Source organism: Anser anser, assembly GCF_964211835.1.
Source record: "Anser anser genome assembly, chromosome: 24".
Lineage (NCBI taxonomy): Eukaryota > Metazoa > Chordata > Aves > Anseriformes > Anatidae > Anser > Anser anser.
Window position 1 is genome coordinate 4,199,897 of NC_139745.1, and position 22,836 is coordinate 4,222,732.

Genomic DNA, 22,836 nt, shown 5'->3' on the forward strand with positions numbered 1-22,836 from the left:
CCTCTACCACTCCCTGCTGCTGTTAATGGGGATGCAGAGGGCAACATGACAGATGTGGAGCTTCTCCTAGCTCCACCAGGGCAAGAGAATAAACAGAAACCAGGCACCCTGCAAGGGCAGCTGTGCCAAACCCATCAAATACTCTTGCATTTCTCACCCCACCTGGCAAGATCTCAACAGAGAAGCATGTAAATATGGCACTGAAACACCCCAGGGATTCTCACTTCTAGCCCTCCTCTACAGCTGCTGGTCCACCTCCGGTGTGCTAGACTCAGGTGGCCCTTTAGGAAACTTCCCGGATATTTTGGATGACCAAAGGGACAGGAGGAAGGAGGGCTTGGCTTTCCTCTTCCTCTGCTCCAGTCCCTCACGCTCCTGCATGCACTCGTCCAGATTACAAAGCAGCAGCTTACAGGATTTAAAAATAGCCTTCCCCAACCCATTCACCAAGTCAGCTCACACACCACATGCAGCTCAGAGGGATGAGTAAAAGACTTAACCCTGCTGCATTTTTACCTTGGATGGAGGATTCCCACTTTCTTCTGGAGCAGCCTGCCCATTCTGCAAAGGAAGAGAACCTGCTGTTAGCACACACCAGGCACGGACCGCTCCTCTGACACCCCCGGGGCCTCTTTGCTCTGAGAGCATTTCATGCTGGACAAACAGGGGGATGCCACTTTCAGACACGGTACGAGAGGGCTGAACTCTTCCCTTACGTCTTGGGGGCACAGCAAAAGACTCTTTCTGCCGACAGAAAAAAACACTTGTGTAAACAAAGTCTCTTGCCCAGGGAGTCTGCAATTAGGGCTGGTATTGCTCGTGGGATCCGCCTCGTCCCTGCGCTCCTCAGGCACAGATTCCAGGGTTGGTGTGTACAGGAGTCCCGCTCTCGGCAGCGTGTGCTGCAGGGGCTGCTCCGGAGACAGAAACCCAGCGGTGTGGCTGCGCTATCCCACCTCCGGCACTTGCGTGGCAGCGACACCCTCCACTGTCGCTCCGGGACTCACGAAGAAGCAAGCGGGGGAAACCAGGTGAAGACAGGACAGCAGTGCCAGCATGCAATTTACAGCCTCACAGCCATTTTGCCTTTACATTGGTTTTTAATATGAGCTTTTATCAGTAATTTATTACCTTATCACGGCTGGTATCACTGTAGGAAATCGGCACCACCTGGCTTCAGGCCACCTTTGGCCTTCAAGTCAAGCTTCTGTTGCTGGGGCTCTGTACAAAGTCACAACAGGTGACCTGAGCTGCCTGCAGTGGCACCAGGCCAGTCACACTCAGCGCTGAACCACAGGCGTATCAGGTTCAGCACAGCACCGTGCCTGGAGGAGCCAGCAGGAGCAGGAGCAGAAGTGGGTGGGATTTACTTAGAGATACGCAGAGCAGGGTAAGCGTGTACAAAAGGGTTTCTGCAGACTAGGGAGAAAAACAAGGGCAAGAAGGTTTTCCTTTGACATCTATTTGCACTCGTCTCAGGCTCCAAAAATCATGGAAGCCCTCACTTTGCCTGAAAGAACAAAGCAAATTTATCCACTTCTCTTTAGATTTTACAGTCTGAAAGAAGAAGCGCAACACATTTGTATTTCAGCCTCAGATTCCTAGTTGAATGTTTGTGTTTCACTGTCTTTAAGGGGAAAACTTGCATTTGCTGATTTTCAGGGAGCTTTGGGGCCACTGGGAAAACCTCCTTCTGGTGTTGTGCTCTCTTCCTACAGCATCCACTTGGTGCTTCCACTCTCCTCCTTTCCATAGGAGGTCATCAGTGCCGCGTTCAAACTGTTTGGATACCTGCTTGCAGCTAGCTCGTAACAAAGGATGGAGCACTAAAGAGCTACATTTCTACACAAGCGTGGTTTTCAGATAACTCAAACCACAGCCACCAGTCTCCATGGGTCTTCCTGTTCAGGTCTCTCTGCTCCTGACTCGGCCCAGCCAGCGCCGCCTGCAGCAGCTCCCAGCAGAGCTCAGCTCCACCACAGTGCAGAGAGCCGCCACACCAGCTAGGGGAAGGAAGACCTGCCTCAGCCTGATGCTGTCCCTGCAACGTTTACGTTTACACGGAGTTACTCTGAGCTCCCTAAGTCACCTTAGTACCACTCACAATGGGGTTTGAGCTCCTAGGATTTTCAGGCAACAACTGCAATGAAGTAATCGCACACCACCACGCACCAAGCTCTTCCAGAGGAACACAGGCCTGATGTTTACACAGAGCTATTAGTGACATTAGCACACAGAATATCTAAGAAATGAAGTAAGAGTTTATGTTTATGTATATCCCTCCACGAAGAAGGGGAGACACCGTGCTGAAGACGGCCAGACTTGGAAACATGCTCGTGTTTACTGGCTCAGCTGTCACTGATCAACAATCTGTAAGTTGCGGCTAATCAAAACCATAGCTCTGGGAGGGCTGTTTATGTCTAAAACAGCTCGAGTCCCGTAAGAAGTACAATTTCCATGTCAGACAGAGAAATACTGCCTGGCTCATGGTCTGGAGAGCAGATCTACAAGGCACGTGTCAGGAGAGGGGATGAGTTGATGCATGGGACAAGCTCTTTTATTCCCCTGGGAAGATCAGCATCTGGCGAGCGAACGCAGGGTCTGTTCAAGCCCTCAGCTTCGGGGCTGAGCTAGGAGACACCAGGACCTGCCAGAGCTTTTGAGCGCTGCAGTTCATCAGCTCCCTACCCCGAGGGACACTTGTTCCGTGCACTTGCTGCTGATAGCAATCAATCCTACCTGGGAACGGAAGGGACGTGGAAACAAACAGAACAGTGTCCGTCCTAGGGAGGCTTCCTGGGCACGTAAATCCGTGGCCTTAGCGAGATGAAGCTCCTAATGCAACAGTCACGTTCACGAGCTGATGTTGGATGGATTTGTAAGGAGAGAATTGCCGTATTTACAGCCAAGTGTTTTCCTTCTACCCGAGAGAAGAAACAGAGCCTTTATGCCCTCATATGGGGTTCGAGAGCCGTTTGTAAGCTTCCATGATGGAAACACACAACTACAGACCCATCACCTCACAGGATAACATACGGCTACTCGCCGCAGTACGAGGAGAGCTGAAATAGTTGGAGGGTTTCTGGGTTTGACGTCTGTCTCTTTAAAATGCTTTATTTCTGCACTCCCCCTGCATACCACGCACAGCGTGTCAGCGAGTGCATGTGTGTTTGCCTCCGATCGTGCCAGATCCACTCTTACCGCGCACCGTTCTCCTGGCTGGAAAGGAGCGGCCTCAGTGTCCTACTCTGAAAGCAACCCCCAAGAGCTCCCTGCAGGCAGCAACCAGGCAGCACCTGCTGCAGGAGGGAGGCGCGGCGCCTTCCCTTGGGTGCCCACGGCAGCAAGGAGCTGATGCAGACCGAGCAGGGCTTGGTCTCACGTGCCTCGCCAGGGGACAGCGGGATGTCCCCGCGGCTTTCCAGCCAGCACCGCTCCGTGGCCATGGGACACGGTGATTACAGAGCTCACCTGCCGGCCACACGGGGTGTCAGCCCGGCAGCTGGGGCACGTCCAGCTGAACGACAGCTAAAGCTGTCTGGGAGTTAATGCAAAGGCCCTACAGCGCACACGCTACTCTAAGAACTTTTCTTCATGGCACGCAGAAAAGTGTACCGGGAAAGAAGTGTATTCCGTTACATAACCGCCAGCCTGGCTGAACCTGGAGATATTTATCTTAGGGCATCTTGCATTTTAAATCCCTTTAATTCCCCATAATCTGCAGCCCAGGGAGGAGCAATTTGCAGAACAAGCCACCGCTGCTCTAATCTGAAACCAGGACAAGTCTCACCCCCGGCAGGACCACGCGCGCCTGTGCCCACTCCTGCTGCCATCAGGGCCTGTGCTCTATAGTTAGCAGCATCAGCACAAGTCACCCCGGATTATCGACAGCTCTGCTTAGCTGGGCAGCCTGCTGCTATTCCTGGACCTCTAGGTTTTGGCTGGTCACTTCCGAGATACCCATATATAAGCCACGGGGAGCAGGTACCAAGGGTGCTCCTTTTCCCCCCTTTGATGAAGGGTGAAACATTCAAGCAGGCAGCAGCGGGGGAAGAAACCCTTCACCCCAGAGCTTCTGCTCGTTTGACACAAGAACAAGACATTTTATTTCTATTTTTAAGTGGATCTTGCCTATTGCACTTCAGAGAAACGAAAGAATTCTGCAAAAAAATAAAGATCTCCAACTCTTTTCTGCAGAACCCATGCAGTCCAGACCGAGGAGACTCTGCATGAGGCATATCAGAGACACAAGTCACTTGGCTTCCTCCCGTATCTTTGATCACTGTTTTATGCACTGTTCAGCTAAGATGCTTCAAAAAGATAGTTACTCATGAATAGCTTCTGCTCAATAAAGGATGATACAGGCAAAAATAATTAGCTTGAAGTGGTTGGGTTTGTCGTAATCCCACGTCAGTTGTGTTGCTGTATGTTTGTGTAACAAGAGAAGAGTTTAAAGAAACGCATAGCCCAGATGACAGTTTCCATCGCTATGGTGATGAAGTCATTCAACTCCACTCTGTCGCTTATACTCTGCCCCAGCCAGATTTTTCTACTACACAAGCAATATTCCGAATAATGTAAGCTTCTGAGGGAAGAGGGGATGAAAAAGTATTATGAAGCGAGCTCAGTGCCCAGGACAGAGGGACTTGTCTCCTGCAGCGGATCTGTTCCTGCTCCCACTGCCACCCACTCCCCGGCAGGCTGCGACAACAGGCGCCAGCTGTGACCGGTCCCCAGCAGCAACCGCCCGGGGAGCGCAGTGGAAAAACCCCAAATCTGAAACAATGGGCCTGATGCCTCCTCCAGCGCGGTGACAGCACCTTTCTGTGACTCAGAAAGCAAAGGTTCAAGGAAGCCGGTTTCAGACCTCGATGGCAAGGATCCCAGGCAATTTACGTAACTGACATTCCAGAAAAGTCTCTTTCATTTCTCCGTGGTACCACCTTGCCCGGGAGAGGTTAAAACTTTCTGCTTGGGCCTCTGCTCTCGGTGACTTTAACCTCACAAGGTAAAAACAAACCTGCACCGAGCCTAAGTCCCTGGCTGCGGTTTGCAGACAGGCTGCAGGATCTGAAGGAATGCAGCGACATCTGGCCCAGGTGGTGACAGCCAGGCTCAGAGGTGAAACCACCTGTATGATCTTCCTCGCTGGAAGCAAGTACACGTACCTGCTCACCTCGAGCCCCAGGGAACTAACTTGCTAACGTCCCATTTGGGGTGGTACTGAGATGTAAAGAGACTGACCTTCAGAAATACCACCTGCAAGCTGCTCCTGCCCCTGGAGCTGACCTAGAGCTCTGGTCAAGGTGAGCTGGGGGAAGGCAGGCCCCGAAATTTCCATTTTCAGTTAACACACCTGTTAACTAACGCAGTGGGGAAATCGTTCTTGGTGCTGCCACGATCTTCACAACTGACTCTGGCTGACAAACGCACCGGGCCCCCCCGCAGCCAGTTCCGGTCAAGAGATCTCGTGATGTTGACACAGCCGGCTGCCTGGCACCTGAGACCTGGGATTAGGCAGTAAATGAATCTCACCGATGGCATTTATTGCCCTGGGCACTAGCATTCGTTTCCTCCCATGACAAGTCTAGTTTCCAGGCTATCTTCCTGCTTCGGAAGAGAGAAACCACAATTACAAAGCGCTGTAATCCAGCTCGAACCTACCCCAGCACACCCGGCTGGCTCCGCGCACGTGACGCGGTCTCAGGAATCACGATCAAGTCGCTGCAGGACTGCCATCCTCTCCCACCTTCGCGCACAAACACATCCTCGTGACTCAAGCGATGCTTCAGAACGGATGCCCTCAGCCCACTGCACCCGCACCTTCGTGCCAGATGCACACACGCAGCACGGGGATCCCCCGCACGGCTCCCGCCCGCCCCGGGAAGTCTCCAGGAGAAGACTTGCCGCATCTGGCTGATGAAGATTGGGCAACCTCCCCTCCGGTCGCCAGCAGACCCTTCTGCTGTCACTGCAGTGCTTAGAGAAACGCCGCCTGTGCTCTAAGTAAAGGTCCCTCAAGTGAAAATTTTAAACAGGAATAAGCACATCTGAGCAGTTAACCATCACAACATCCCTAAGAGTGACAGGAGGGGTAAAGAAGCGTGACAGCCTTCAGCCCAGCCAAGTGGGAGAGCACCAGGGTCTGAGCAAAGCGCCTGGGACAAAATCCACACCACCCCTATCACTCCTCCAGGAAAGCGGCTAGTTCCAATTTGGATTAGGAGATGTTTAACTAAAGAGTGCCAGAGCACACTGCCTCAGCTGGCTGCTCTGCAGCAGGTGAAAACTGCTACGAGCTGTCCCTTTATTCCGAAATGGCTGTGAGGCAAGCCTGCAGATGCGGACAGATGCTGTGCACTGTCCTGCACATCTGGGCTGGAAGCCTTCATTAAAGGCAAAGAGCAAAGCAAGAGGGAAGCGTGCACATCCAGCAAAGTAAAACAGAGCCACGGCTGGGTACCCCGAACCTGCCACACGGGCCTGCCAGGGCAGCTGGGTCTAGGCAGACAGACAGCAAGAAGGCTTAAGGAGAAAAAAACCAAAATCAGAGGCATTTATTCCCAGGGCCTTCGGCAGGGCCAGCCTGCCCCTGTGTTTGGGTGGGAAGAGAGGTGCACGCTACTCACACGTTACTCATCATGAAAGCCTGCAAGGGAAGCAGCGGAGCCATGAAGCCCCCGGCGCTCCCAGCCCCGGTGGGCACAACGGCCGTGCCCGCAGCGCCCTGCGGCTCGGAGCAGCCGGAGCAGCTCACGCCGGCCTCCGGCCCCCGCGATCCGCCGAGCCGGGAGCCAGCCGGCCCCCAGCCCTGCCCGGAGCCCTGCGGGGAAACGCGCGGGGAGGGTCCGCGGGGCCGGAGCGGAGGGAAGGAAGGAAGGAAGGAGGGAGGGAAGGAAGGAAAGAAGGAAGGAGGGAAGGAAGGGAAGAGGGAGGCCGGCCGGGCGCTCCTTTGTTCCGCGGAGCCCCCTGGGGGGCGGCGCTGCCCCCCGGGAAGGGCCGGTGCCCCGCTCACCTCCGTGTCCAGATGCACCAGCTCCATGTTGGGCCAGGGCTCGGCCAGCTGGGCGAGCGGCATGCTGGCGGCGGACTGGGGCTGCCCCGCGGGGCTCGGCTCGGCTCGGCACGGCACGGCTCGGCTCGGCTCGGCGCCCCGCGCTGGGCACCGGCTCCCCGGGCCGGGCCGGGAGCGGCGGGGCGGGCCGGGGCGGGGCGGGCCGGGGGGGGGCCGGGGGAAGGCGGCGCCGCTCCGCCCGCAGAGCTCCGGGGGAGGCTGGGGGCCGCCGGGGAGCTTGCGGGGGGGCTGGGGAGGCAGCGAGAGCAGGGCAGGGCCCGCGGCGAAGTTGCGGGAGGGCTCAGGCAGCTCCGCCGGGGGCCGCCCGTGGGCAGGTGCCCCACGCCAGGCGGGTTGGGGGGAGGACGAAGGGCTCGGCCGGGCGCCGCTCCGCACCTCCGGCGGGCGCCGAGGCTGCTCGGGGCGACGCGTTCCCGCTCAGCCGCAGCCTTGCCTGGGCGTTTTTTTAGCCCGATAAATTCGGGACGTGCCCGTTAGGCAAAGAGATCGTAGAGCTGGTGGGAAGGCACCGCCTGGGGCTTGCAAGGTGAGGGGCGGCCGCTGCCTGAGTGGGGCTAGTGAGGAAATCCTCCAAGGCACCAAGAGGCACCCGAACAGCAAACCTACTGCAAGCTACGCTGCCCCGAGCGTCCAGCTCTTCTGTGCCCGGGAAGGATCCTTCCCCTCTAGAGCTGCAGAAGTCACCAGCTGGTTCGCTGCACACACAGCGCTACACGACAGCACCAGGGGAAGAGGCTGCGAGGGTAAACTCAGTAAGAGACGATTTGTATTTCTGTTTAAAGCAGGAAACGTCTCCGGGAAATCTGGATTCTAAGTTCGAGATGCACAGGGAGTTGCTACTCATTGCTGCTTGTAGGGCCCTCCTCCCCCTTCTGTTCCTGGCAAGACATGGATTAAAAACACCCACATCCACCTTTCTACACCGTTTGGAGATCCTCAAAGGAAAGGTGCCTTAAGCACAAGTGCTCCTGTACAATTGCTGTTCTGCTCTGCCAGGTTTCTCACATAGGAAAAAGTTACCCAAACTCAAGGCATCATGTTTTTGTGTTTCACTACAGAATTGTTATAAAAAATCTTTTTGAAAGGGTGCATCACTAAGGGTTGACCTCATCAAGGTGTGGCTGGAAATACCATTTAATGAGCCCAAGTGAAAGCACATACAGCTCGGTTTTGTATTCTGCAGGCGTCTGTCCCAAGAAGTCAGCATTGCACCATCCTAAGCCCATAACCTGTTCAGAGAGGGCAGCGAGCCCTTGAGAAAGCTCAGTTAGGGCAGAGCACAACACTGAAAAATTCCAGTTAATCTTCACAACACTTAAGCTAATCTGTAAGTCATCATCAGGACCTGCTTGTGGTTTAGGCTGTTATCTGTTTCACATGTGGGGGAATCGTGTGTAAAAAATTCCCAGGGTGACAGAAAGTGTTTGAGCCGAGCCTGGGAACCGCTGCCTCCTAGTCCTGCGTGCAGAGCACCCCTCTGTGCCTTCAGTGTTGGAGTCCCAGATGAAGGCGTTCAGTAACAAGCCCACCAGGCTGGTACTAAGCGAGGCCCTGTTACAGCCAATTGAACTCATGTCACTTACTTTTGGTGCAAGCTGAAGCAGATCTCGTGGAGAGTTATTAATTCAGCTCCAAAGCTGTCCGTAATTTCCCCGTATTGCCTGGGACACGGCGTGCCGTCTGGTTACATCCATCCTGCAGCTGCTGCAGATTGGAACCTGTTTTAAATGGCATCAGCAACACGATGATGTCAATACTGGCATCCCACTTACCTTCTACATTTAATTGCAAAACGCATCTCCCTTTCTGGATTTCTATCTGCTCTGCGTGCATGTTGAACAGGTCCGTGGTGGGAACACGAAGAGAAGTGCGTGTAGCAGAGGGCTCTCTCGATGTTTTCTGGAAGGAGAACAAAATGAGGCACTGCTCTTTGCGACCTGCCATGCCTTAATGCCAGGCCCCACGAATGCGACCTTTGGGTGACATTCTGGTGCTCTTGGAGCTTCCCACCCGGGTGGCAGACCCACGCGGAGCAGGTAAGCCGTAACGACAGGCACAAAGGACATTTCCCATCAGGTGACCCACAAAACGTCTCCCAGCTTCAAAGGCAGGTTTGTGCCTGCAGGTCAGGTAAGATCGGGTGCTGAGCGGTTATCTGCAGCAGCCGAGGGGGTAATCTTAGTCAAGTTGGTCATTAACTCCTGAGAAGTTTCTGACCCCAAGGTCACGACTGTTACTGTAAACAACAACAGAAATTAAAAACGCTAAACATAAAACGAATTCATTGCAAAGTGCTGAGAAATGGAAGGAACCTTTGCACTTATAGGGTGGTATGGTAACCAGTAGAAAAGCGAGCCTTAATTTTCAAGGTCACAGCGAAAGGTTGATGGACAATATGCAGAAGAACAGTTTGAGGGCAGAGCAAGACCTATTGGAATTCAATAAGGGAAGGGAGAAAGGAACCTACTGCTGCTTCCACCTCCTCGCAGGTCTATTGAGATGCAGAAAGTCCTTCATATTTCACAGCAGAATGACAGGCAGGCTGACCGTGAGCTTGACAAAAGACAGAAATTATGAAGCTTTATGGAGCAACGACTTCTTTAGGCTCAAAGAAAAAGACAGCTCTGCGCCCATGGGTGCCACTGCACCTCAACAAAACTCTCAAATTATCTTGCCCAATTCTTAATAAAACGGCAAGTTAAATATATTTGGGAGACTACAAATGATTTATGCATGACTATTTCCTGCATCTGTGCAGCTACTTCTGTTAAAGGCTAGGAGACAGTTTTGCTGAGGTAGCTCTACAGTATCCTCAAAATTACACGACCCCCCCGAAAAGACTAGATAATAGCACAGCAATTCAGCAGCAGTGCTGGGTAGACAATCTAAAGGGACTCTCAATGCCCATCTACAGGACTCAAAGAGAAGCAATGCTATCTATTATCAGACTGACCTGCCTTCGGTAATTGTGATTCAGTGTTGCCTAGTGCAGGAGATTAACAGAACATGAAATGTGTCACACTAGATTGTTAGCAAGTCCAGAGGAGGATGCCTGGGTAAGTGAAATGAGGTAGTGGTCTACCCTGGTATTTATTTTCTAGTCAAAGAATAGCTATAAAAAACAGCCCCTGTCCTGAAAGCAGGGTACAAATAACGTGCTTTGGAGCTGAACAGCCGAGCCTGCTGTTTGGGTAAGTGTCCTGGCTAAATACAGTGATTAAAACGTATATACTGACATTTTTTGGAGAGGGCTGCAGGCTGGAGAGAGTTCATAGCATGATTTCTACATTTCCATTTAGACTGCCGCTGTTATTGTAAACAGAGACTTCCAGATCAACTGGCTGGCCCTTTCATCAGTATTAAATTTGCTGAAAATTCAAAATGCTACAGTTTTGGTTTTTTTTTTTTTTTTTTTTTTTTAAAATCAAATCCTCCTCAAATACAGTTGTAGATATTTTTGCCTCTGCAGCTGGCTGGCTTTTGGTTTGTAACATTTTCCTCTTCAGGGAGGTTGACAACATTTGTTAAGCCAGTTATCCGCAAAGAAGCAGTTCCCCAGCGGAAGTATCGAGACCGGTCCTTATCCACATTACCAAATCCAATCAGGCTTTGAACAGGCAGAGTTTTCCTCGTTACGCTAAAAGCTGCCTAAGTGATTCTCCACCTAACCCAACAGCAACACAGCGTTCCCATGGCTCACCGTATCCGTTTTCTCTACTGGAGCCAGGGAGCATCTTTCTTGAACTGCCTACTTCATGCTACGCCGCTTTTAAACATATAAGGAAATGCAAAGAGATTGCAGGCATGAGAACTCACAAACCGAGTCCCAAATGCCTGCTACAATTTCCAAAGACAGGCTCATGTAATCTGCTTTGTGTATACACTATGACAGTCGTTTAATTAGAGCTTACAGCAACCTTCTTTGTATTTTTAAGATTCGCTAATCAGTTCCTTAGTTCATTGTTATCCCCACTACTAATAGGGAAACTGAGTCACGGTTTCAACAGGTCATCAGGATAGAATTTGAACTCCATGTCCTGTCGTCTTCTAATCCCCAGCTCACAATTCAAGATCTCATTTCCTTGCCTCTTCTGCTTTGTTTTTCCACTATGAAGGAAGAGATGATAAATCACCTTGTTTTGATCCCAGGGAGACATTTTTCCTTAGCGTGGTTCAAACATCACACTTAAGATATAAAGCAGGTGCCCTATAAATGAGGAACTCTGGCTGGGTTTAACAGTGGAATTGCTTCTTCCTTTTGTGACAGATTTCTTTCCGTTCCTTACCACTGTGTGCAACTGCAGCTGCCTCAAATGCCAGCATTTTCCAAGGCAGGTCCAGGCAGTATTTGGAATGCAGAAAATACACCACAGCAGACGGTGGGATGAGGAGTTCCTCGAGGATCACAATCCAGGCAGCTCTTTCATTCTCCTGAAAGGGGCATGTGCAGACTGAAGGCGTTTAACTTCTGCCAGTACTTCCAGCAAAGGTGAGCATCAGATGACCTTGCTCAGCTCCCCAATTCCTGCATTTATTAAGGTGCCTAGCGTGTCTGAAACCTTTTCTTTTCTTTTGCACTACATATTGCATTTTGCCTGCTGGCTCTGCAAGTTGCTGAGTCCACCCTGCTCCTGTGGGCTCTTACTGTAAATCATGCCATTCCTCCATGGACCAGATTTTCTGAAACCTCCTCTGGGGCTCCCAGGGAGTCCTTGGCTGAAGCACACGCAGCACAAGTCAGGGAAGAGTTTTGCTAATGGAGACAAGAATTGATTAAGCTGTTGCCTTTAGGAAACTCACTTCATTTGGGAATTGGGCACCTATCTCTCAGGAACATCCAGCTGCAGCTAAGAGGTGCCTTGAGGAAAGGGACCCACTGGAGCTGGGATTGTGGCCTGGGAAGGCGACCAGGGAATGAGCTGCCAGGCAGCAAGGCCATATCTGCTGGTTGTCATGGATACAATCACTCTGTCAGTCTCCCCTGATATCAGTTACCTTCCGTTTCCTGGATGCAAATAAATGAGTGGAGGTCTGTTCCTGTTTCTATGCAGAACAGAACCCTTAACATCCAAACAAAAGGAGAAAATAATCTGTTTCGAACGCAGACACCTCTTCTTAACATTATCTAAGGGGAGAGTGGAAGGTGGCTTGCTTTTTCGGTATTCAAACTATGTGAGTCTGATAGTACTCCGACCAATTGCATTCGGTGCTGTCATAGCCTTTAGATACTTCCTAGGACCTCAGAGGAGCTATTTTCACAGCCCATTCAGCCTTTGCTCTGGCTCAGCCTTTTGGATTCATAACAAGCTGCTGCGAACTTGCACTCTGCCTCCGCACACACTTGCTATTTCCTTAGCTCGGCTGCTCAGAGAATTCATCGCAGTAGCACCAGCAGACACATACCTGAGCAGAACTGTTCAGGTCCCAACGACTTCAGTTCCCTGTTTGAAAGGAAAACGGGAGGTTTGGTCTTCAACTACAACTGAAAAATACTTACAAAAAATCATATAAAATACAAGCAAATGCATTATTTGGGGGAGTGAGAGAGGCAGATTTTTAAAGCAGGTTTGCATCCCAGGTGGTAAGTTATTTAGAACAAGTTACCTGGCCAATTTTGGTTTTAATTAGCATACAGATATGTTTGTAGTTTATTTCATTGTAGTGCTATGCAAGGGAGTGATAACATGAAAGAGAAAGCTATTAGAAACTGTAAACAGAAGTGAAACTCTCGGGCCTGTTTTCATTGTCCCCTAGCCAGGGAGAAAGCTGAGTAAACAATAGTGGTAAGTAGTCAGTTTTATAATTCTTTTAGGTTTAAAAACTCGTAAACAAGTGATGGGTCTTTTAAGCGTATACAAATAGATTCCCTCAGTTTTGTGCTACTTACAGAACAGACGGATGTGCACAGGTCCCAGTTTCTCCAGACAGGGAAGGGAAATATGGCAACTGAAAACAAAAACACATTTCAACAGAAACCCAGCTTCAGCTAGAGGAAAATGTCATTCCACTCTTCGCAGTCTCAAGCCTACATCATGCAACTGAACAAGTCTCATCCTGCTTAACAGAGGGCACACACAAATACCCATTCCTAATTATCCCATTACACAGTTTGGGATGCCATCATTCAAAGTTAAAAAAAAAAAATCCAAATTGGAAGTACGTTTCAGGAATCCTGATGATAAGCCAAAAGACTCCAAGCCAAGTAAACTATTTTTCTTATGGAGGAAAAAAAAAGCACACACACACAAAAAGACTTTATTTCCAATTTGTTCAAGACTGATATAATCATAACTGTCAGTATTTAGCTTCTTAGTACTCTTACAAAACAGAGATTGCTGCACACATCCAGACTTGAAAAGCCACATCACAAAAACAAACAGAGAAATAAACTCCCAAAATACAAGAAGTGATCCTGCCTGGGAATATTTTGGCAGAATGACCAATTGTGTTCCACAGGAAGACACAACACAAGCAAAACTTTCTAAAGAGGTGCCTTCACCACCTAGGGAGAGAAATGTATGTCTTCAACTTTTCTTCTAATGCTTCTTTTCTGTATTTGAGAACCTGATTAAAACTGCAAAGCGGCACAGATATGACTCAGCTGGCTTGCATATACAGGTAGCAGATATATCTACCCCATGCTCACTGGTTTCCTTGTAGGGGATCGAACAAAAGGCACTACAGGTTCAGTGATGTCAGAAAGACAATTACCTGGCGAAAGAAAACCTGTTTGTCCTTCATCAGCATTAAAAAAAAAAAAAAGAAAAAGACTCTGGAGTTAGTGAGGCTCCTAGATACTTTGCAGCGCTGCATGTCTTTCAGCACACCATAAAATGGAGCAGAAATGCAAGGTTGGTACTTTGTTGCTGAAAGATTGAAGACTCCCTCTTTGCTTCCCCATGGACTGGATCAATACTTGAGAGCAGAACAGAACTTGCTAACAGTGGGGGAACTTCTTGTTTCCGCTTTTTAAATCGCTCTTCTCCCCTGCTCACCTTCATGATGAGTAAAGGGAGTTTGGAGACTGCTCTTCAGACATTCGTCTTTCCAAAAGAGGTACTTGTGCTTTATATTAGAAATCTAAGGAGTGTCCAGCTGGGCCTCTTCTGGCTCTGTCTCAGTGAGTTTACACATAGGTCCTACATCTCGACTGATGAAGGAAGGCTTACTTCTTCTGGATTATTCTCTAGTGACAATTTAAGCGGTCATTTCTTGTGTGGTTGTCATTTCATTGTCATTCTCCAGAACTGCTCAGAAAAGATAATTTCAGAATTTCTAAGATCAAAAGCAAGAAGCTTACTTTTATCTTTCTTTCTTCAGACTTTGTGGGCTTCCTTCCATGTGATCGAAAGCAATCTCTTTGTTACACTGGGGCTGTGTCTTTCCTCTGTCACTGTAAAGAGAGGAGGATGGTATTGCTCAGATGGAGATGTTTTACCACTGAAAACAACATACATTTCCCTATAAAAGCTATCCCAGCATTCATATTCAAGAATTCATAAAATAAGCACATTAAAAAAGTATCAAAAACTGCTCAATGCGCAGATAAACCTCCAGCACCCAGGAGCAGCTGCAGCATGAACGGGGAGCTGCACAGCCACCCCCTTGCTGCCTGGAACAGCTGAAGGCTGCACCAGTAAATACCAGTGGAGCAGGAATAGTGGTGGGCCACACCACTGTGTTCCTCCCTGCCCATGGATGTTTCAGGCTCTCAAAGTGCACCAGCACACCCGCGTTCTAGACTGTCACACTCAGACACGATGCTCAAGAAACATGTCCGAGGGAAAATAGCTCACTGTGGGGCAGTCTGTCGGATTCTCCCACCACCTTCTCCTGTTCTTTGCTCACAAGTGTGTCTCCAGCCACTGAGTAAGAGCAATTTACAGAGCAAAAACTTCAGAGACAGGTATTTTGTCACCCAGTGGGGATAACTAAAAGCTTCAGTGCACACTGCTTTATATCAATAAAGGTTTTGCCACAGGCAGTGAACATTTTAAAAGGTTCCAGCTCCGGAAGCCTGTTTGAGTTTTGCTGCTGACTTAAATGACAGCGAAAACGAGACTTAGACAGGGCTTGCAAGGTAGGTAAAGACTTCTTTCACCCTTTTCCTGTGGGAAATCAGAAAGATTATTTGCTCATAACCTTGTTTCTGAAAGTCCTGGCCAGACCTGCTGCCTTATTTGTCTATTTAAAACCTGCACAGAAGCATTTTCTGCCTCAACCTAAAAAGCTACTAGCATGATGTTAGAGATAAATGCCCTGTGGCGGCAGCCCAGCATAAGATATGGTGGAAATGAGGCCAGTGTGTTGGAAATGGATAATAAATAACATCTGATGTAACATTATTTAACTGAAAAGTCTCTCAAATCTAAAGACATTGGAGCATGTTACAGTTCTTAAAGCAGTACAAGAAACACAGCGCTATTAGCTAACGCTCAGTAACACCACATGCCTGTTGAAAAGCAATATTGATCAGCAGAGACGGAAACAGGCTTTTTGGCAGCTGCTTGCCAGATTCTTGGAAATTAATATAGGAGTCAATTACCAATGGATAAATGTCCCTCCTTACAAGATCACCAGGGCGCTTTTGGCATAACCTCACCTGCTGCCAGAAGCATTTTGGGAGAGGTAGATATAGACAGAAACAGATGAGTTCAAATTTCATCACTATGGCCTTAGAAATTGTTCAGTAAAGTGAGAAGGTGAATCAGTGTGGATCAAGAATCAGTAAACCAGCCTATCTGGAGCATCAGTTAGTTACCCCTTGTGGCCTTGCAGTTCTTAGCACCAGTCATGAAGAAAATTTAGTTATTTGCCTCCCAGTGTAAGATGGAAACTGTGTCCGAAAGACAAAAAAGCTGCAGAACCAGAGTGTTGGTGAGGTGGCAATACTGGGAAGAATCCCTCTTGTGAGAAAAGCACGGTATTGCACAGAGACTTACATAACTGCTGTGCATGAGAACTGCTGCTGGGTTAACTGCACACAAAGTGCAAAGAAGCCACAATTCTGACTTCATACGTGTCTGGTTGTGTAATGAGCTACCTGCTCAGGGTTCACACACCATTTCTTCATAGTGGGCAGGAACCCAGCACCTTTGATTTCAGAAAAAAAAGTCATTGCACTTCTCACTGCTCTGATGCACAAAGGCAGCAAATGCATAAACCCAGCGCTGAGCACACGCAGCACGTGAGAAGGACCTTGAGATGACTTTGGGGCATTTTATCTTAAACAATCTGATTACTCATGTGTGCAAGCCGGGCCCTGTATATAGTATAAGCTTGCTGAGGCCAACACACTTCAGCCCAACTAGTATACTCACTCAGGAGGCTGTGAGGCTGACCACCTCCGTGAATGATAGGAAGAAAGGGTCTAAAAGGGGCTATCAGCATCCCTAATTCTGGGCTGAGTCACACACGCACACACAATGCAAGCTCTATAGGCAACTTAAGAACTCTGGTCTGGTCATTTCACTCATCACTGAATAATCACTGTAGGTTTGTTATCTAGGAACTAGCAGGGAATGGTGATGGTGCATATATAATAGGGACATTTGAATAAAAACTATGTTGTGTTTTCCAGCGCAGTGCACACTCCGATGTCCCTGAAACAATTGGTTTCAATGTTTGCTGTATCTTCACGGCACGGCATTTACACCTGTCAGTGACTGAGAATCCCTGTCTTCTCCCTCTGAGTCTGGGTGATGTTTTGCTCACTTCATCCCAAAAATGCATCTAGCACAGTGATCCCTGCCCCAGTCACATACTGAGAGCTGAAGAAAAGGAACAAGTTTGGCTTACCAGGAGCTCACCTTTCCATTTTGCATCCACTTCAGGGAAGTATCATTAGTGTGTCAAGTGCTTCACATGCAATCTCTCCAACTCTTGTAAGCAGCCACTTCCTTTCCAACTTCAGGCACTGCTACTTGCTAAGGGTAAACATCGAAAGCATGTGTTAGAAGGAGATAACCCAATGACTAAAGTGTTTCATAATGTACAAGGTGAAGGACAAACAGCTCTCTACAAATGATGGTATTGCTTCAGCCCAATACATACTATAGGATGTCATTCTGCTAGACTTGACAAGAATGTTAACGCAATGATGGGAAAGGTTGCTGGCTACCAAAGTGAGCACTGAACTTTACAACATCAGAAAAATCATCTAGTCAGGCTTTTAATGAGCGTTGTGAATTAGCACAAGTATTACAACTCTATTTCCTGGATTGCATTTAGCTTGAAGAGAAAAAGCAAACCTACTCAAGACACTGGCATGCAAAAGGAGACATGACCAAAAGTACAGAAAGCTTGTTGACAACGTATTATTTCTTTGAACAATACTGTCATCTCAGGTTGAAGATTCAGCAAATCTGATATAAGTAGCTTGTGCCAACAAGCCTAAAATTGACCAGGCTTATACAATAGCCATTTAAATCTGGGTTTAAGATAAAGTATCCCTTCCCCAGTTAAGGACAGGTGAGATGGATAACAGTAGCTCTAGTTTAGGCTTAAACTTTCAGGACACGTGTCATACCAGCTGCACTAACTGCTCGAGGGGAAAAACGAACAATCCGGTGACTCCTAGAATAGAATTTGGGAAGCCTGAGTTCAAAGACCTGCCATAACACACATTTCCCCTGAGATGTCAGGTAGGCCTGTAAACTGGCAATGAATTGAGCACTGTGTGGGTTTTGAGCAAAAGCATAACAAAAACTGGAAAGCGCTCATGTAGTGTGGTTGTATAGATACATCGGAAATCAGAAGGGAGACTCGCACTGCTCAGGTGATTACTGGTTGCCTAATGCTGTCTCCCAAGCCAACACAACACCACGGCGATGGGGAATGCTGGAAGAGAACTTCTCCCACTTTCTAAAAGAAGTTAACACGTTCGATTGTAATAAACCAGACTTCAGCCTCTCAGGTTTGTTAACGGGCAGTATGTGATGCATTTGGACACTGCCAGCCATTTGTTGGCTTCCGAGCACTGATTCTGTGTTTCCTGGTACCACCGTGTGGTGAAGGGAAGGAATAGGCTGTTAATCAACATCTGATAATGAAACAAACAGCACTACATAAATCCCTGTCCACTGAGCTGGGGCAAGAATGTGAGAGGCGAGATTGCCAAATTCAGCGCTCCCCTGCCAATGTGCCTCACATCCAGCTTACTTTTGAAACCATGGGCATTTTCGCAAGAGAAATTAATTTAGTATCAATGGAATTTTCCTTCCTGGATTTCTGTTTAGCTTGCCAACAAGGAAGCTAATTTGGTCATGCTGTGACAGGGAAACCTGGGCATTTCAAACCAGGCTACAGTCCAACAAACTCTATTCACCAAATACCCAAAGCATAGTTAACAATCTCTGTTATTATCTCCAGTAAGAAGGAAACCACTAGAAAAGGTAATTTAGTTGCCCAAGTTTACAATCAGTCCTCACACTAGACTAAGACCATCTAATATTATGCATTCGGTTCTTAGACAACACCTACTTTCCATCGACAATAAGCACAGAGATACCACTTCATTAGAGTAAAGGTACACAAAATCTCCCAATTGTGAAACACTAAAATAGAAATCTTCTCTGGGCTAACTCCCCTCTTGCTCCATGATTGCTGTACACACTAACCTCCACATAGCAACAGCAACCGAAAAGCTGGAGAGCAGGAAAGAGTTGTCGCCCAGAGGGAAATCTGTTAAAAATCCAAAAGTAAGTTTAGTGAGATGATTGAGTAACGTGTAATGAAATCCACTACCAAATCTGCTGTTCAGAAGGGGAAACCTAGAGAGTTTGGGTTTCAAGTATCTGGTAGAAAAAGGCAGAGTCTTCCAGTATCTGCAGGTGGGTTGGAAGGTGGAGCAACGGCGATGTTACGCAGCTGGGTTATTTAAAGCCACTGTAGGACCACTCCTTCCAGCATGTTTTCTTAGTACATTCTCCAGGCTGGTTTTAAGCACCTGAGGCAATTAAATATTCTTGTTTGGAGGCTTTAATGCATTTTAATAGACCTCACATTCAGGAAGCTTTCCCTGATGTATTCTGTTGCTATTTCTTCTGTCACACCCTACATCATCTGGCACCCTAAAAATTCCCATTTCAAGATGGTTTAAAAAAAAAAAGATTGCCAAGAGTTGTTTTTTTTTTTTTAAAAAAAAAAAAAAAGTCTTTCACCTCAGAAATCTTCCTAACCTCAATTTACTAACACTTTATTAGTTGGTATTTCCTCAGCCTCAGTCAAACTCTACTCAGAATCAGCTTCCCATGTTCTGTCTCATTCCTATCCCTTGCAAATGAGGACAGGTGTGCATTGTAAATTGTCTGCATAACTATAGCTCCATTTCATCTTTATAAACGGCAGGATAAGAACCCATTTCTCAGAAATTATAGTTAGAAATATTAATCCCTGGATATGGTATTACCGTATCTGGGATGATTTAGGGACAATGAAATCCCTGTGCCATCAAGCTAGGTGATTCTTCTGACATGAGTGATCCTGCAACTCAATATTCACTGTGTGCACTCACTGAAATTTAGTCTCCTTTCCTTCCTTGTTCCTTTTCATACCCACCCATGGCAGGGCTTGGCTGATGCGAGGAGTACGCCATCACTTTTTCCAAATATAATTAAGCTCTGTGAATGCAAGATGAAAACTTCTGCAGGAGTACATTATCCTGAAACTCAAAACTGTTAATCCAAGGGCACTGCACTGGGAGGGGCAGGGACATGAGTTTGTCATTCTTGTGGAGTCCTCCCAGCACAATCTACTTCGGTTCTCATGCTTTTTTTAGCTCACAATCCACTTTCACTTCACAGTAAAAACATGTTTGGGCTAAAGGTGTTTGTGCAGAATTACGGTGACATGCTGGTCTGTAACTTGCTCACACTAACTTTTACTCACATTTAAATGTCACTTAGTACACGGCTTTAAAAGTGCAGACACTTTGCTCTATCGTGTCTCAGTAATCTAAACGTTCTTAAGACCCCAGCAAAACGTGAAGGCATTAGGAAAAGAAGAATCATCCACAGGCTCCACTGGAAGCATGCCAAATATTTTGGTGCCACGAAGAGCTCAGCCATTCTTTGCAATCTTACCTATACAATCAAAAAGCGGCTTTGGATTCAAAGTGTGAAACAAATATGCAAATATTTATTTCACATATATATATGCATATATAAATTATATAAAATAACTTCACATATAAATAAATTCACATAAATATGCAAACATGCATATTTATTTGGGTCTATTTCCCAGATACTTTGTGCTGAAGCCATAATCCGAGAAAAAAACTTACAGGCACAGCCACTCATTTTATATGGATTTAAACCAGAGAGGTACATAACTACTACTCCAAGGCCTGCAAGGAAACACTGAACCTACTCATTTGCCTTTCTGTTGTCAGTGGTGACCTTCTGCATCCTGGATGTGGCTGTTCTCCTTTGCATGAAAGCAGCTGCAACTCCAAGCAACAGACTCAGTCCTTCCAAGTGAATCAGGCTCCCATTTCACTGTGCATCACTTGTGCAAATCAAGTTTTTCTGTAAGAGGATGGATAAAATGAAGGTGGGAAAGGTATCAGAAAGCAGAACAAGAAAAAGAATCATGCAAACTGACAGTGAGTGTTCAGAACTCAGGTAATTAGCAGAGAGACAAAAAGCTTTCATATCTTATTCTAAGAACAGGACACATCCAATGTACCCAGCACAACCCTGCCGAGGAGCGTAGCACAGATTTCAAGATGTACCGTATCTAATAGGAAGTGATACAGCTGGTTGGAAACTGCCAGGATCCCAGCTACCAGGATTCCAAAGGAAAAAATCCTAGACAGGAAACTTGAGCAAAGCCCAGAAGCGCAACTGAGTTCTGCCAGTACTAGTTATTTATTTATTGGTAAACCAGACAATCCATGGCCCTTCTCTGTCACCTGCTGCATATGGGAACTGTTGTGTGTTCTGAGGAGTGCTTTAAATGCTCAAATCCCCAGCCTGAGTTGAAATTTGGAAAAAAAATATACATTGCTGAATAGCACCACGTTATTTATCACTGAAACATCACAAAGTAGTGATTCTCAACTGTGTATCACTGGATGCTTTTTCATGTTACCTTTGTTTCCACGAAACACCAGTAGTCTCCAATTTTTGTAATCTCAAAGCTTCTAATAGTACAGAACGCATGCTAAAGCGAACACCACCTGAGAGATCAGCTTTTTTAACGTACCCAGTAGCATAAATCACATTTCCAGATTACACACACAATTTTCCATGTAAAACGGTTATGATTTAACAGAAAAAATTATTTTTAGCTTAAGGCATTCTGGCAGCTGGAGATGCAGATTTGTGGCTATTTCTAACCACTAAACATGCACGGGTTACAGCACAGCGTTGTCTGCTATTTAGTTTTTAATTTAGAGAACTAATTAGTTGGATTTACTGTCTTTAGCATCCCTTACATTTTGCTTAAGGAGAAATAGATGAGCCCTGCATGTCAAGTCAAGCCCCAAAAGAAAAAATAACTTCAGCACAAGGGCATGCCCAGTGGGAAACACCTTAGATGTAGCAATAGAGTCAAATCTTGCAGCACCAAATACGTGTCGCTGTGTGGAGAAGAGACAGGCAGATCCCTCACGTAGCTGAGCTGCAGATCATCCAGCGAGTTTAGAACTTCCCTAGCAACATTTCTGCTTATGGGAGAGAGGGGCATTCTGATCAGCAACTAGATGCCAGATCAGAATAAAGGAAAATATAAGAGAGCTTTGTAGCAAAAATTAAAGCGACAATACGTTCCAAAATGTGCTACGCTGAGCATGAAGTTACACACGTGCCACAGACATGAAGACAGTTGTCAGTACGTGCAAGAGGTAATGAGGTTTGGGAGTTCAATGGGAAGCAGTCAAGGTGGCATGGCTGGATGACTGCAGAGTAACTTAGGCAGCAGTTATCACCAGAATTATCGTTTTCCTCTGGCTGAAGGAAATACCCTGTACCATTACGCACAACACAGCAGCAAACATTTTAGAATTTTAAGTATTGAAAACGTTAATAGTTAAGGAGCGCGTTCTTCAACAAAAATACGATCTGTAACTACGCTTTGTTAGCAGTAGCGTATCTTTCAACTGAGGGATGAAGAGGCCTCCCAGCCACGAGGTTGGTTTCGGAGCATTTCAGTCGGCAACCAGGCCAGCAGCAACCTGCTCAAAAGCCAGCTCGTTTGGAACTGCTCATTCCCTTTGCAGAGGCCCAGTAACATAAAGCAAGGTAGGGTATTTCAAGATTTCTTCACCCTTACATTATTATTTTAATGTAATAATTACATTATTATTGGGGGAAGCCCATTTCACTGCTCACAGAGCACTCCCAACATCATCCAGCTTGTGGACGTCCAAGACCATTCCACGACCTCGATGCTCGTCTCACTCATGCTTACAAATTGACTCGTTAGGAAATCCAGAGGACATCAAACCTGCCGTCAGTTCTCACGCAGGTGAGCCGCTCTTCCTCCCTAGAGCAATCAGATCCTCTTCTGGAGGACATGGCCGAGCAGACCAGCCCAACAACACAGCACCCTAAATGCCCTTCTTGTAAATCCTTGAGCTCCTTTTCACTGTGCCCCAACACCGCAGCCCCACTCACTTGTCCCAGGGCTGCCTCTCCTGGAGAACATCCCCCCGATTTACTCCCCTCTTCTCCCGTTCCCGCGGCTGGGGAGCTGCAGCCTGGCAGCAGCTGCATCCTACTGCTTGGTTGCTCAAGTCAGTTGTCAGAAACGTTGTT

The 22,836-nt window shown here is 47.6% G+C and overlaps 1 protein-coding gene across 4 annotated transcripts in view; it reads right to left on the reverse strand.

Moving 5' to 3' along the window:
* RPS6KA1 (ribosomal protein S6 kinase A1) overlaps positions 1 to 7,209 on the reverse strand; it is a 41,159-nt gene extending 33,950 nt beyond the window's left edge. For 2 of the 4 annotated variants that reach the window (XM_083810519.1, XM_083810517.1), the window contains exons 1-2: positions 7,016 to 7,209; positions 517 to 561 (exon numbers count right to left, since the gene is read on the reverse strand). In XM_083810519.1, coding sequence (XP_083666645.1) covers positions 517 to 561; positions 7,016 to 7,078 — 108 coding nt within the window. In that variant the 5' untranslated portion in view covers positions 7,079 to 7,209. The remainder of the gene's footprint in view (positions 1 to 516; positions 562 to 7,015) is intronic. The other 2 variants (XM_083810521.1, XM_083810518.1) reach the window with 1 other exon arrangement.
* Between the last annotated feature and the right edge of the window lie 15,627 nt (positions 7,210 to 22,836).